The sequence below is a fragment of the Microtus pennsylvanicus genome, chromosome 3 (genome assembly GCF_037038515.1).
Source record: "Microtus pennsylvanicus isolate mMicPen1 chromosome 3, mMicPen1.hap1, whole genome shotgun sequence".
NCBI classification, from domain to species: Eukaryota; Metazoa; Chordata; class Mammalia; order Rodentia; family Cricetidae; genus Microtus; species Microtus pennsylvanicus.
Window position 1 is genome coordinate 54251876 of NC_134581.1, and position 13378 is coordinate 54265253.

Below are 13378 nucleotides of genomic sequence, written 5' to 3' on the forward strand. Positions count from 1 at the left end.
TCCAATAGGAAAAACCATACAACATGTATATAGGACCCAGCCTTTTCTTCCGGTAGAAAAGTCATTGAGCAAGTGACCCAAATATCTGAGTTAAGAAAAAAAAAATAGACTACATTTTGCACTAGGAAAAAGAAAGAAATTTAAATTCTTTACAGCCCACCCTGCAGCTATATCATGACAAGAAGTCCAGGGCTTAGTGGGAAAGGCATGACTGATGTCCCATCATACACCCCTCCAGGCAAGCTCAGCCAGCTGGAAAGCTGAAGTCAAGAAAGCTGAGGCTAAACACCCCGTGGACCACGTCTGAGTAGGACAACAAAAAGAACCAAGCTTTGCTGAATGACAACTTTTTAGTATGAGCCAGAGTCAAACAATACAAAAGTAAGCTGGGCAAAATTGCCCCTGACGAGCAGGGATTCTCAGAGGGAGCAAAGTTGGCTCCTCTACTGTCAATGAGGCTGGTGGCCAGAAGAGGGGCTCAGTGTCGGAGAGCCACACAGGCCCCTGGAGCTACCAATTCTCAAGTCCTGGCAAGAGTAGGAACAAGCAGGAGCTCATCCTAAAGAAAGAGGACCCCTCACGGCATGTTGGGGTCATGGGGAGTCCAGGAATGAGCTGGCAGCTGGGGTGCAGGCCTCATGCTAAGTGTCTTCAGTTCACACAGGATGACTGCCAGGCAGTCCCTTGCTAAGGGTCACCTTTTATCATAAGGTCCAGACACTCCTGGCTCTCTCTACTCGACAAGGAGGGAGGGGTGATCCCAGGGAGCCCCTCCCAACTGAAACACGAACACTGAGGCCCATTTCAAGAACTAGAGAAGGCTTGAAGCAGCGCTAATAATTGCTAACACACACTGAGCACTTACCCACCTGGCCTTAAGGAAAGGGCATCAAGCGAGCCCACTCACTGTCCAACAATGTAGCAACTGTCATTATCCCCATTTTACAAATGATGACATTTTGGAACTGAGAAATGAAGTAACCTCTTGGAGGCCACACAGCAGGTAAGTGGCAGATCTGGAAGACTAGCTCTAGAAATCACCCCCCGCCCCATGAGTATATTCCATTATAAGCCTCTTGTTTAAACATACACTAAAGGGCCAAGGATGTAGCTCAATGGTATAGCATTTACCTAGCATATCAAAAGGTCTGGGTATTCAAGTCTTAGTACTACAAAAAAGGAAATAAATAAACAAAAATATATAACAAGAAGACATATTATCAAATGTTATTGATACAGGCAGTCTGAAAAGCAAGTGTAGAAGGCATCTAGCACCCATGCTAAAGAAGAACTGGGGTTGTCAGAAATGAATTTCTTAAGGTGGGGTGGTTTGAAATAGAGTCTCATGTCACCTAAGCTGGCCTGGACCCTCTTGCCTCCACCTCTCAAGTGCCTGGATTATAGATGTGCACCATCATACTTGGCCAGAATAAATTTCGGATGGTCTAATGGGACTCACTTCCATAGTTCCCAGAGGGCGGGGGGGTGGGGGTGGGTGGGGGTGGAATGACAGCAGCCGTCCCTTAGACAGCCCCTAGAAAAGGATGCCTGGCGTTCCCTCAAACACATCCCTCTGCTGGTCACACTGCAGCCTCCAGGGCAGAAGTGGCTGAAAATAGTTAATACCCTCCTCCATCCACTCCCAGAGTCTAGGAGCTGTGCCCAGCAAAGGGCTCTGCACGGACTCACCAGGTCCTCGCTTGTCCTCAAGTGTACCTTCTTCATCAGGGAGCGGGTGAGGTGGTTACACAAGGAGACGATGCTGAAGGAGAGCTGAGGGAAGGGAGAAGAGAGACGCCAGGTAAAAAGTGCACAGAGATCCGGAGAGACGCGGGGAGCCCCACTAGGCTCCTGCCCTTCACCCCAAGCCCTGCCGTACCTTCCACCGCCTGCGGACATACTGCTTCTTAAAGTTCTCCAGGTTGACCACGGACTCCCTGCGCACCATGGCTTGCTGGTTGTCCACCGGCTGAGAGATAAAACAGCGTGACGGTGTCAACTGAGTTTCAGATGGCAGCTACACACATCCCCAAAGATCCTGGACTCCACACTGCCCTCAGCCTGCCTCTGGAACCTCCTTCCCCAGCAAGGTATGCAGGGGGAATGTCAAATGCCGCAGGAAGGGTGATATTACAAATGTCTCACTGCCCAGAAGATCTCCTGGGTGCCCCTGAGCTATTATTACCACAGTGTAGTGCATGCATATACGGGAGGAGGGGGGAGAAACTGAGACAGAGACATAGAGACAGATACACAGAGAGAAACAGACAGACACACACATACACACACAAACACACACACACACAGACCGACAGAAGACATGATTGCCATTTCTAAGTGAGAAAAGCTGGAAGCAGGAGCCAGCAATATCACTTAGAGAGGATCATTCTATGGCAAGGAGCACTGGACTGACTGGTTTTGGCGAAATGCGTGCCTATTGGTAGGTACGGCACTCCTCTAGTACTAAGAAATGGAAGGAAATAGGGCTTTCGTGGGGTGTGGTGGGGGGTGGGGGTCAAATGAGGACAGATGCACAGTTGTCATTCACCAGCTGGCAGTTACAACACGGATTAAGTCCTTCACTGCAAAGCATCCACCACGACTTCTCTGGGCCTCAGTCACCTCACCTGTAATACTGAGATCCATTTGCCAGGGCTAGTGAGACTGAATGAGCCCATGGATCGGACATTCTTAATCCAGGACCACCCAGCAAGCAGCAATAAACCGGCTGCTGCTATTCTCCATTTCCTTTTAAATCCCCCCCCCCCCTTGTAAAATGGTAAATAAGGTTTTCCTAGCCAAAGAGATAGGTTTTGGGGAGTCTGTGAATATCCTAAAATGGTCTGTCGGTTTTAAGAGTATAATTTGTATATAACTGGTCAAAGTAGCCCCATTCTTTTGTTTAATGACAGTTACTTATTTACCAGCTGGGGGTGGGGCAGGTGTGTATGGAGGTCAGAGGGCAACTTGCAGGAGCCGGTCCTCTGCTTCTACCACGTGGGTCTCAGGAAGTGAACTCAGGTCGTCAGGCTTGGCATTGAGGGCCTTTGACCTGCTGAGCCATCTCTCTGGCTCCAGCACCATTCTTGAGAGTTTGTTTGGAGGTTCTAGCAGTAGAACAGAGATACTCATGTACCCTTGACAGGAGAACAGTCCTCTCTACAGGGAGAGCCATCTTTGGCCAAGTACCAAGCTTTGGCAGACATACACATGAAATACCGAGGGAGGAAAGAAACAGCCACCCAGTCAGCCAGATCAACTACAATGGAGGGGCAGACGCTGCAACCAGATCACCCTTATGTAGTATTCTTAAGATCCAAGGAAGTGGAAACAACCAAAAGCATATCAGCCGACGTATGGATAAACAAAACGTGGCCGAGCCATTCAATGGGATACTAATTAGGAGTGTTAATTATGAAAACTAGTGAACTTCTGAGACACGATAACCATGAATGAACTTGAAAAGAGGAAAAAGCCAGGCACAGAAGACCAACTATGTGTGATTGCATTTTATGAAATGGCCGGAAGAGGTAAATAATGAGGTTACTAGCTGGGGCCAGGAGAGATTGTGGACCGGCTATGAAAGAATGATCTTGGGCCTGGAGAGAAGGCTTAGCGGGTAAGAGTTCATTCTGTTCTTGCAAAGGACCTGACTTTGGTTCTCAGCACCCATGTCCAGCAGCACACAGCCACCTGTAGCTCCAGATACCAGGGATCCAATGCCTCAGGTCACCTCAGACACCTGACTCACGTGTACCTCCCCCATACACATAATTAGAATAAAACGAAGGTAACGCTGCTCTTCCAGAGGACCTGAGTTTCGTTCCCAGCACCCATGTTGAGCAGCTCACAACTGCCTGCAACTCTAGCTTCATGGGGAGCCAATGCCCTCTGTGGGTTCTGGGAATACAACGCAGGTCCTCAGGAAAAGTAGCAAGTACTCTCACCTCCTGAGTCACCTCTCCAGCCCTAAGAGCATGTTTGCCTTCTGGGTTAATAAAAATGTGGCAGTGGCTGTACAAGCTTGTAAAAATATTAAGAACCACTGAATCACACAGTTTATGATATATTATTTGTGGGAGTAAAGGTGTGTGTGTGTCTGTGTGTGTGTGTGTGTGTGTGTGCGCGCGCCTGTGTGTGTGTCCAGGCAAGCAATGGTTCCCAGGACAGTTGATAGCTTCTGTGGATTCTCAGAGGACCCTGCAGCCCCAGGACAACTGCCCAGGGTGATCCCCGAGGCCGACGCAGCTGTTTCTGTTCTGACAGCCTGTGATGCTGTCATACTGAGAGCTGCCGAAGGCAACCCGTAGGCTCTTCAGAGCTGGTCCTACCTAACCACATTCAGAGCCCAGCTCCACCCTCATCTACCCTCATGGCACCAGACACCATCTACACAGCTTTGGGCTGGCATCTGGCATGAGGTCCATGCCAAGACTACCTCACCCCATGCTCCCAAATATGTCACATGTAACTCAAACGTCTTCTAACAGATACTGTCAACTCTGACATCACTAGAGCCTTGCGTGATCTTATGTATGGAGCTCAATGATGCCAGGTTGGCAGTGGGGGAAGCAACCTGAAGACACTGGGATTTGCTAGTGTCCTTGTCTATACTTCCAGGCCATTCCTCCTTCCTCCCCAAGTCAATAATGCTCCCTCTTACTAGCTGCGCTGTTGCACTGATTCCCTGAGCTCCTGACAAACAGACTGGAATGAAACCCCAGATCCAGGCCAACAAGATGACTCAGTGGGTAAGGGTGCTTGCTGCCAAGCCTGATGACCTGAGTTCAATCCCAGATTTCATGTGACAAAAACACTGTCCTCTGATCTCCACACATGGGCCATGGGGCACTTGTATGCACACACACATCACACACACACACACACCACATAAATATAATAAAGAAATCCTAAATCTGAACCTGCTCACACCACCAATAAAGCACCCAGGGCACTTTAATCAGCATCATAATACCATTGAGAGGTGCAATTCACTCAGCCATGAATGACCTTTGAGCCTAATCCTGGTAGGGTGTATTTGTTTTTCATAAGGAAATTTGACCCCGTAGATCAGTAGACTCAGGAAAAGAAAAGAGTTCTTATGCACTTACTGATGGGTTTCCTCACCTAGAAGAGAAATGTCTCATTGCCACCCCCTACTCCATCCCCATAGCTGGAGAGACAAGATGCAGGCCAGGGGAATTATACTAAAGACAGCTCCACTTCCTACTAGCTCAACAGTGTCACTCACTGAACAGATGAAATGTCATAGGGACCTACTCCCAGGTTATTAACAGGAGGTGACAATTCCTCCTAGGTCCATTCTATATGCTACACACAACCACATGAGTTCCAAGGAAGAGGCCATCTAAGCTATAAATCTGTCAGGCTGGCCTTTCCTCGTTAATGGCTCCTTGGTTGCTAAGAGTCTCTCAAAAGGCTGATGCTGTCATCTCTGCCTGGAAAGTCAGAGACATAAATTCTGCAGTGAGACCTGTCCCCAGAAATAATGTGGCATTATTCCTCTTGAACAGAGGCTGTGTCTGCCTCCCTTCCAACAGACAGTGAGTGCTCATCTTCCAATTATGGCCTATCACTGATACCAGGGAGCCTGGGCATTTCTGACCAACCTCCCAGGAACGTTCAGTGTCCGAGAAAAAAAGGTAAGAAAACAGAAGCTGTGGCTGGAGTCAGGTTTTGTTGACACAGACGCAAATGTCTTTGAAACAGCCCAGGGGTGTGTCCTAGGGTCTAAAACTACAGCCACAGAGCAGGGAGAGGAAGCACAGCAGCAGGAGCCACCCTCAAGAATGTGAGAAAGGAACTGTGGCGTCCCCTCCAGTGATTTTTCTCTAAATACCAGGCTTTCCACAGGGGCTGCAAATAGACTGTAGCTCTTCAAGTCTCCATCTGTGCCATCCTGGCGGTCCCACACGCCGCCACAGAAAGGCAGGGACAGCCACTTCTCTCTCCTGCCGTGGACTACCACTTTGGGTCTGGTAGACCTCCCTTCTCTCTGTTAAGTTTCTCTCCTGAAGACACCTCTTCCCCTCCCTTCGTAAATGAAAAATCTGTGGGTGTCTCTGCCTCCTCCTGCCTGGGTAGGGTGAGCAGAAAGGCTAGGTACCCCAGAGCTGGCCCTGCAGTGGTCAACCAATGGGAGGAGGTGAAAATGTTCCTTTCCGTGCTTGGTCTAGCCTCATTTTCCTGTGAGGTTTTAGCACAGATACACGGACATCTTTTTAATCCTCTTTACCAGACTTTCTGTTTGTTGAGCAACTTCCGTCTCTAAGAAAAAACTTTTCAAAACTTTCCCTCCTGTGCCCACAAGAGAATTTAAAGGTATCGCCTAAATGGCATGTGTGAGCTCTGCTTGCATCCTGATACGAACAAACCAACTGAATGCAGCAGATACCCTGGTCGTGTGAGGATGGTTTAAGTTTATGGAGAGATAGAGCCATGATGAAAACATGAGAATTTTACAAAAAAGACAACTCAGTCAGTAAAGATTTGCCTTGCAAGCATGAGGATTTGAGTTCACCCCCACCTCCGCCAGAACCCACATAATTCTGGGTACAGTGGCATGTGTTTGTAACTCTAGTAACAGAGAGACAGGAGGAGGAGACAGGTGGATTCCCGGAAGCCCAGAGGCCAGTTACCCCAGCCTTCTTGGTGAGGTTCCAGGAGAATGAGAGACTTTGTCTCAAACAAAAATTTGGAAGGCACCTGAGGAAGGTCCTGCCAGGCCTGGTGGCACACACCCATAACCACAGCGCTTGGTAGGCTGAGGCAGGAGGATTGTGAATTTGAGATCAGGCTGGATTATACAGCAAGATATCTCTAAAGGGGGAAGAAGGGCTTATGAGTTGAATACATTTAAAGTTCGCTTTAAAGTACTTGAAACACTTCAAAAGAAGCTAGAAAAGGAGAATTAAAGAAGTTGGAGTAGGGAATTAAAATGAAGCGGCTGCCCTCGGCTTGATCCCTGCAGAAGCAGGGTGTGACATATAGAGGTCCTCATTCTGTTCCTCCAGACTTCTGTGTCAGTTTTGAGAGTGTTCCCTTCATAAAGTTACAGACAAAAACCCCTGAACCTCTGTAACCTCCCCTTTCCAACTTTGACTCAACAATTCCAAGCTCCTGATCCAGTCTGCACTCAGTCCTCCAGATTCTGCCCAGAACCTTCTTCCTACCGACACAGGAGGAGGCAGGTATCTCCGTGATGGGGCAGCTGCTCAAGACCTCCGCAGCCTTCTGCTGTCCTTCCTGCCCTCTGCCTGAGCCAGAACTCATCTCTGCTATGTCTGATACCTCTACCTCAGCGGTTCTCATCCTATGAATTGTGACCTCTATGGGGGTCAAACGAACCCTTCATAGGGGTTGCCTAAGACCATCAGAAAACACAAATATTGACATTATGATTGATAACAGTAGCAAAATTACAGTTATGAAGTAGCAATGAAAATAATTTTATGGTTGGAGATCACCACAGCATGAGGAACTGTATGAAAGGGTCACAGTGTTAGGAAGGTTGAGAGCCTCTGCTCTAAAGGATTGCTTACCAAGTCTTTTCCACCTCCCAGTTGACTGAGCCCCATTGGCTTGATACTATATATTTTTTCCACTTTGAGTAACTTCTTAATGTTTTTATTAGCATATATTAATTATATTTAATATATGGTTTCATTATGACATTTTCATACATGTACATAATGTGTTTCAATCATATTCTCACACACATACACATATACACATGCATACCCCATTAATCCTTCCCATTTCTCCTCTACTCTTTTACTACTTCTCTTCCTAACTAGTGCCTCTTCTACTTTCAAGTCATGTGGGGGGGGGTGTCTGTGCGTGTCTATGTGTATCTGTGTTGTGGCTGTGCATGTCTGTGTGTGTGTCTGTCTCTGTGTGTCTGTGTATGTCTCTGTGTATCTGTGTGTTTCTCTGTGTGTCTATGTGTATCTGTGTGTGTGGCTGTGCATGTCTGTGTGTGTGTCTGTCTCTGTGTGTCTGTGTATGTCTCTGTGTGTTGTGTGTTTCTCTGTGTGTCTGTGTGTTTCTCTGTGTGTCTGTGTGTATCTGTATATGTCTGTGTGTATCTGTGTGTCTGTGTATGTCTCTGTGTGTCTGTGTGTTTCTCTGTGTGTCTATGTGTATCTGTGTGTCTGTGTCTGTCTCTGTGTGTCTGTGTATGTCTCTGTGTGTCTGTGTGTTTCTCTGTGTGTCTATGTGTATCTGTGTGTATCTGTGTGTGTCTGTGTCTGTGTCTGTGTATGTCTCTGTGTGTCTGTGTGTTTCTCTGTGTGTCTATGTGTATCTGTGTGTGTCTGTGTGTGTATCTGTGTGTCTGTGTGTCTATTTGTGTCTGCGTGTGTCTGTGTGTATCTGTGTGTGTCTGAGTATGTCTCTGTGTGTCTGTGCGTGTCTATGTGTGTCTGTGTGTATCTGTGTGTGTCTGTGTGTCTGTGTGTTTCTGTGTGTGTCTGTGTGTATCTGTATATGTCTGTGTGTATCTGTGTGTCTCTGTGTGTCTATGTGTGTCTGTGTGTATCTGTGTGTGACTGTGTGTGTTTATGTGTGTCTGATGAGATACATGACAGTTGTTTACAGGAGCCTGGGTGAGTTTACCAGTGACTACATCACTAAAGAACCTCTCCCTACCAACCATGAACTCAGTACACTGCACCTCTTATCCAAGGATTGCCCTGTCCTTATCTGTCACCTCCTCCAGAAACAGAATACAATAAGCATTTGTTCAACTGAACTGGCCCCTCTGCAACTCTAATACGCCCACTGCCATGCTCTCGGCCACCATGCTCCCCATGATGATAAGGAACTAAACCTCTGAAACTGTATACTGCCACCTCAATTAAATGTTTTTCTTTGTAAGAGTTGCTTTGGTCATGGCATCTCTTCACAGCAACAGAAACCCTAAGACTAAAACCAAGGAAGATCTCTCCAGAGGAATAACAAGGTTGACCACTGGGTTCCACGTGCACACACATATGTATAAACTGTACTGCACACATATATGCCTCCCCATATATAAATATATCCTCCCTAAATGCGAAAGCTTCCATGGTGGCGGTGGTTCATAGAGAAGTGTGCTGCTCCTGGGCTGCCTTCCTCTGGGTCCCAATGAAACATTTCACTCCCCACATCCCTTTCTGCCGCGATAGTCCTGTGCTCCAGGTGGCTATTAAAATACCAGCTGTGGGAAGTAGAAAAAGACAAGATCTCCTGAGTAAATTGGGAGCTTGGGAGAGGATTGAAGGGGAAAGGAGAGGCAGGGAAGGGAGCAGAGAAACATGTAGAGCTCAATAAAAATCAATAAAATAAAATAAAAATCCCTCAAGTCTTCAAAAGAAAAAAAAATACCAGCTGTGAGCCTGTAAGGGGCAAACAGGGCCACTGGCTGCATTTATTTCCTGGGCCTCCTCAGATACCCCTTTATCAGGTTCTGATACCTTAGGAGAAAGGAGTTTGTCTGGCAGGTGACATCGGAAGATCAGGTTGTGAAACATCTAGAGGAGACACTGTTACCAATGACCGGCCATGAACACAGAGGACAGTTTCACTGTGGCTTATGGCTTGTGGCTCTGAGTCAGCTCAAAGGCTGACAGCTATGTGACCTTGGAGAAGGATTGCCCCATAAGCTGCTATACGGAGAGAGTATTGGGTAATTTACCTCGGGGGACCCTCTCAGCATGAACAGAGTAGCCGATTCCGCCAACCCAAGTAAACCAGCTCTCCTCCCTTTCCCATCCTCCCTAAGTAAGTCAGCACCAACACTCAAATCTTCTTGCATTTACTTCAGCCTTCAAAGAAGGTTCATGAGCATCTTCCCATCCATGGCTTTCTTCTTCAAGGCAAACCAGAAGATCTAAAGATCAAGGTCTGTTGATGCAACCAAAAGGACCTTTAACATTTGTAGCGTCTTGTATCAAACAAGTATGCAACATGCCTTGACAGCTCATACAGGACTTTGGAGCAACTGTGGAGTCATCTGTCTTTAGGGTAAGGCACAGGGTTCTCAATCTTTCCTTGATTCCAGGATGTGCAATGTCAGACGTCAGACATCAGCAGCACCTCCCAAACAATGCGGCGTCTTATACTGTGGGCCTGGACTGAAGCAGGCCATCTGGAGAAAACACTGCACAGCTCTGGTGATCCAGGTCACCCTGCCTTCGACTCCGGGGCAGAGCAGTCCCTGATCGGGGTTCTTCTGATACACAATGACGTGGTCCAGTCCCAAAGAGTAATGCTGCAAAGGTAGCCAGGCCTCCCGCTCTGAGGTTCTCATCTCTACCCAGGGTCCGCGTTCAGCCAGGCGTGTTTTCTCTGCACGGTGGCGCTGTCTCTCGGTCGCCCTCACATTGTATAGTATTTCCTAGAAGACTGCCCATGATGGGATTTTTTTTTCTTTCTTAATTGTCTACAAAATAATCCTACATCTTAAAATTGTGGGGTTTTTATATTTGATTAAAATAGTTTCTGTTAGTGATTATATGTGATACTTTAAATGATCCAGCTTGCTAATTTTTTTTTTAAAAAAGATAGGATTCTAAAGAATTGCTTCATTAAATCAAAGTCTAGTCTGCGCTGCCCACTGAGAAATCCTCCTTCAGCATTGGCCAGGACCAGTGATCCTGGTGACCCTGGGAACAAAGGCGGACCTCCTCAACACGCCAAAGCCCCGCTGGACCTGCTCTTCCTCAGCCACCTCTACACAATACACGCTCCCATCTTCTCTCCTTTAGCTTTCCTCCCGTTCCTCTCTCGTCACAGAACACTGACATGATGACCTCTCTCCTTGGCTTGCTTAGCTGACCACAGTCCCAGGGTCTTCCATACATGGTTGCCTCCCCTGAGCAGATCCACCTCTCTCTCTCTCTCTCTCTCTCTCTCTCTCTCTCTCTCTCTCTCTCTCTCTCTCTCTAGGCCTTGCAGTGCTGCCTACCTCTCTTTCATAGCATAGGAACAAGCTGAGTTTTGCAGTTATATAATTCTTGATTAATGATAGAATCTATCACTTAATTGAGAACTCCGAGGAAGTAGAAAACCAATTTGATATTACTTAACACCACGTCCCCAGACTCAAGTCAATTATTTGGGAACTGGCAGATGCCTGCTAACTATGTCTGAATGGATGGATAAACTTGGGTAACACCCACTTCTCAAGCACGACATAAGTTCCTGGAATCCAAGCAGTTAAGAGAATCAGAAAGAGCTACAGACTCATCAGAAGGCTCCCACTTTTATCACTAACGTGGTGACCCGGGACAAGTCACATCCTTTCTTTGTCTTCTCACTAACCTGAGAATAATATTTAATACAATTGTGATGGATGTTCTGCGAGGCTGTGGAGGTACTTGAAACAATACAATTTGCCCCCAATCCCAAGCTCCTAGCACCACGTGGGTCCAGGGGCCGAATTCTATGTGCTGTCTGCATGAAAGTATTGATGGCCTTCCTCCTAGGAAAGGGAGGTGACATCACACAACCCTCATGATGCTCAAAGTTTTGGAGCTAGAAGAGCCCAGTGAGCACTATGCTTCCCAAAGCTCTCTGGGTTTCCAGACTTCAGGGCCTACTGGCCTAGAACATGAGTTAACACTTCCTAGTGAGCCTCCTGTCTTCATTCTTGATGCAAAATTGAACCTTAGCCTCTGAGATCAGAACTTTAGTAGTATGGTGGACATTACAGCTTAGCTTCGCTAGACTTCCTCCATACCTCACCTCAAACACGGGCACCCTGGGTTTCCAACAGACTATGAATGATCCTAACTCATTCCCCTCCTCTGAGTCAATTTCCTCATTGGTGACAGAAATGAATAGTAATAACACTGCCATTTGCCTTCTCAGCTCACAGAGCCCCTCCCCACCTTGAGACAGGGGCCTAAATAGCCCAGGCTGACCTTTAACTCAAAAGCACTGCATAGCCAGAGATGATTCTGAACTCCCAATCCGTTTGGCTCCTCCTCCTAAATACCAGATAGAGGTATGTACTACCAAGCTCAGTATATGCTGTGCTGGGGATTGAACCCAGAGCTCTGTGGCTGCTAGGCGAACCCTCTAAAAGCTGAGCTATATCCCAGCCTCTTATCTCAGAGAGTTCTTTAAGGATCCAATAAGGTCACAGACATCAAAACTTGATGAGTGAGAAGACAATTTAAAAGAAAGTTAGTATTTTCTCTGTATATTTTAGAACCCCAACTCTGTAACCAGAAAGCACCCTGCCAGCTAAGTTATTCCTAGTTATGTCAATCATTACCAAGATCTCCACAAAGGCACGCAGACGGAACATGAGAGGTGTGTCAATCAATCCTCATTACTCAGTTATCAAGAATCCCCTGGGGCCGGCAGATATCCCCCCCCCCGAGAAGAGCATGCTGAGGGGATACATTTTCTAATTATTTCCATGGCTCAGCTGCTTTGTCAGAACCCTCTCAGAAAGTCAGGCTGGTGAGGGGGGTGCAGAGTAAGCCACTAACTAGCACCCCAGTGGCTGAGGAGCTCTAGAGGGAGTAGAAGGGCTGAACACACACACTCTGCGGAATAAATCCGGTGGGATACCCCAGTAGAGTGGAAGACAGCGTGCTTCTGCAAAGCACTGGGAATGCACTATGATTAGACTCATGCTCAGAGCTTCAAGCCGGCCAGGATGTCCTCCACGTGTGATCTGTTGAGCAGCTCCGATAGGGACTCACTGGTGTTCTGGTGGAACATGGAGCCCACACTGTAGCCATCGGTGTTCCCGCTCTCCAGCTGAACACTGCCCAGCAGCTCCTGCATCCACTGGATGTCTGCTGAGAGCTGCTGCCTCAAAGCCTCAAACTGCCCCTGCAGATGGTCTAGCTTCCTGGCCACACCTCCAAGGCCGGCCCCTGTGCTCCGGATGTCCTCTCTCAGGAGCTTCTTCAGGGACTTCACCTTGCGGAACTCATACTTGAGCTGGGACAGGTTATGGCGGGCCTTCTCATTCTCTTCTCGGTACCAGGCATCCTTTTCGTTGTAGATAGCCAGCAAGGCCTCCACATCATCCTGCAGGGTGTCATGGGCTCCTGCTAGGGCCAGGCATCCCTTATCCACCTGAGCCACATCCTCTACCACACGGGCAAAGCGCTCGAAGTTGACATAAGTGTTGTTGGGGGGCATGCTTGAGTGGCATTTGAGGGTGTACTCTCTCAGGCGTTTGGTCTTCAGCTGGGCAGGTTGTGTCTTCCACTGTTCAGGGGCTCTGGCTTCTCCTTTTGACTAGTAAGTGTTCAGACAGAAGAACCAGAATATTAACATGATATGTGCTCCACAGGGCAGTCCAAGCTGCAGGCGGAAGGCACACGCATGGCTTCTTTGGCATTCACTGCTT

The 13378-nt window shown here is 47.7% G+C and overlaps 1 protein-coding gene across 5 annotated transcripts in view; it reads right to left on the reverse strand.

The window, feature by feature from the left end:
- Positions 1–13378, reverse strand: part of Dapk2 (death associated protein kinase 2) — a 118774-nt gene that overhangs the window by 1606 nt on the left and 103790 nt on the right. For 4 of the 5 annotated variants that reach the window (XM_075965412.1, XM_075965410.1, XM_075965411.1 and 1 more), the window contains one exon: positions 1978–13266. In XM_075965412.1, coding sequence (XP_075821527.1) covers positions 12652–13266 — 615 coding nt within the window. In that variant the 3' untranslated portion in view covers positions 1978–12651. The other variant, XM_075965414.1, reaches the window with a different exon arrangement.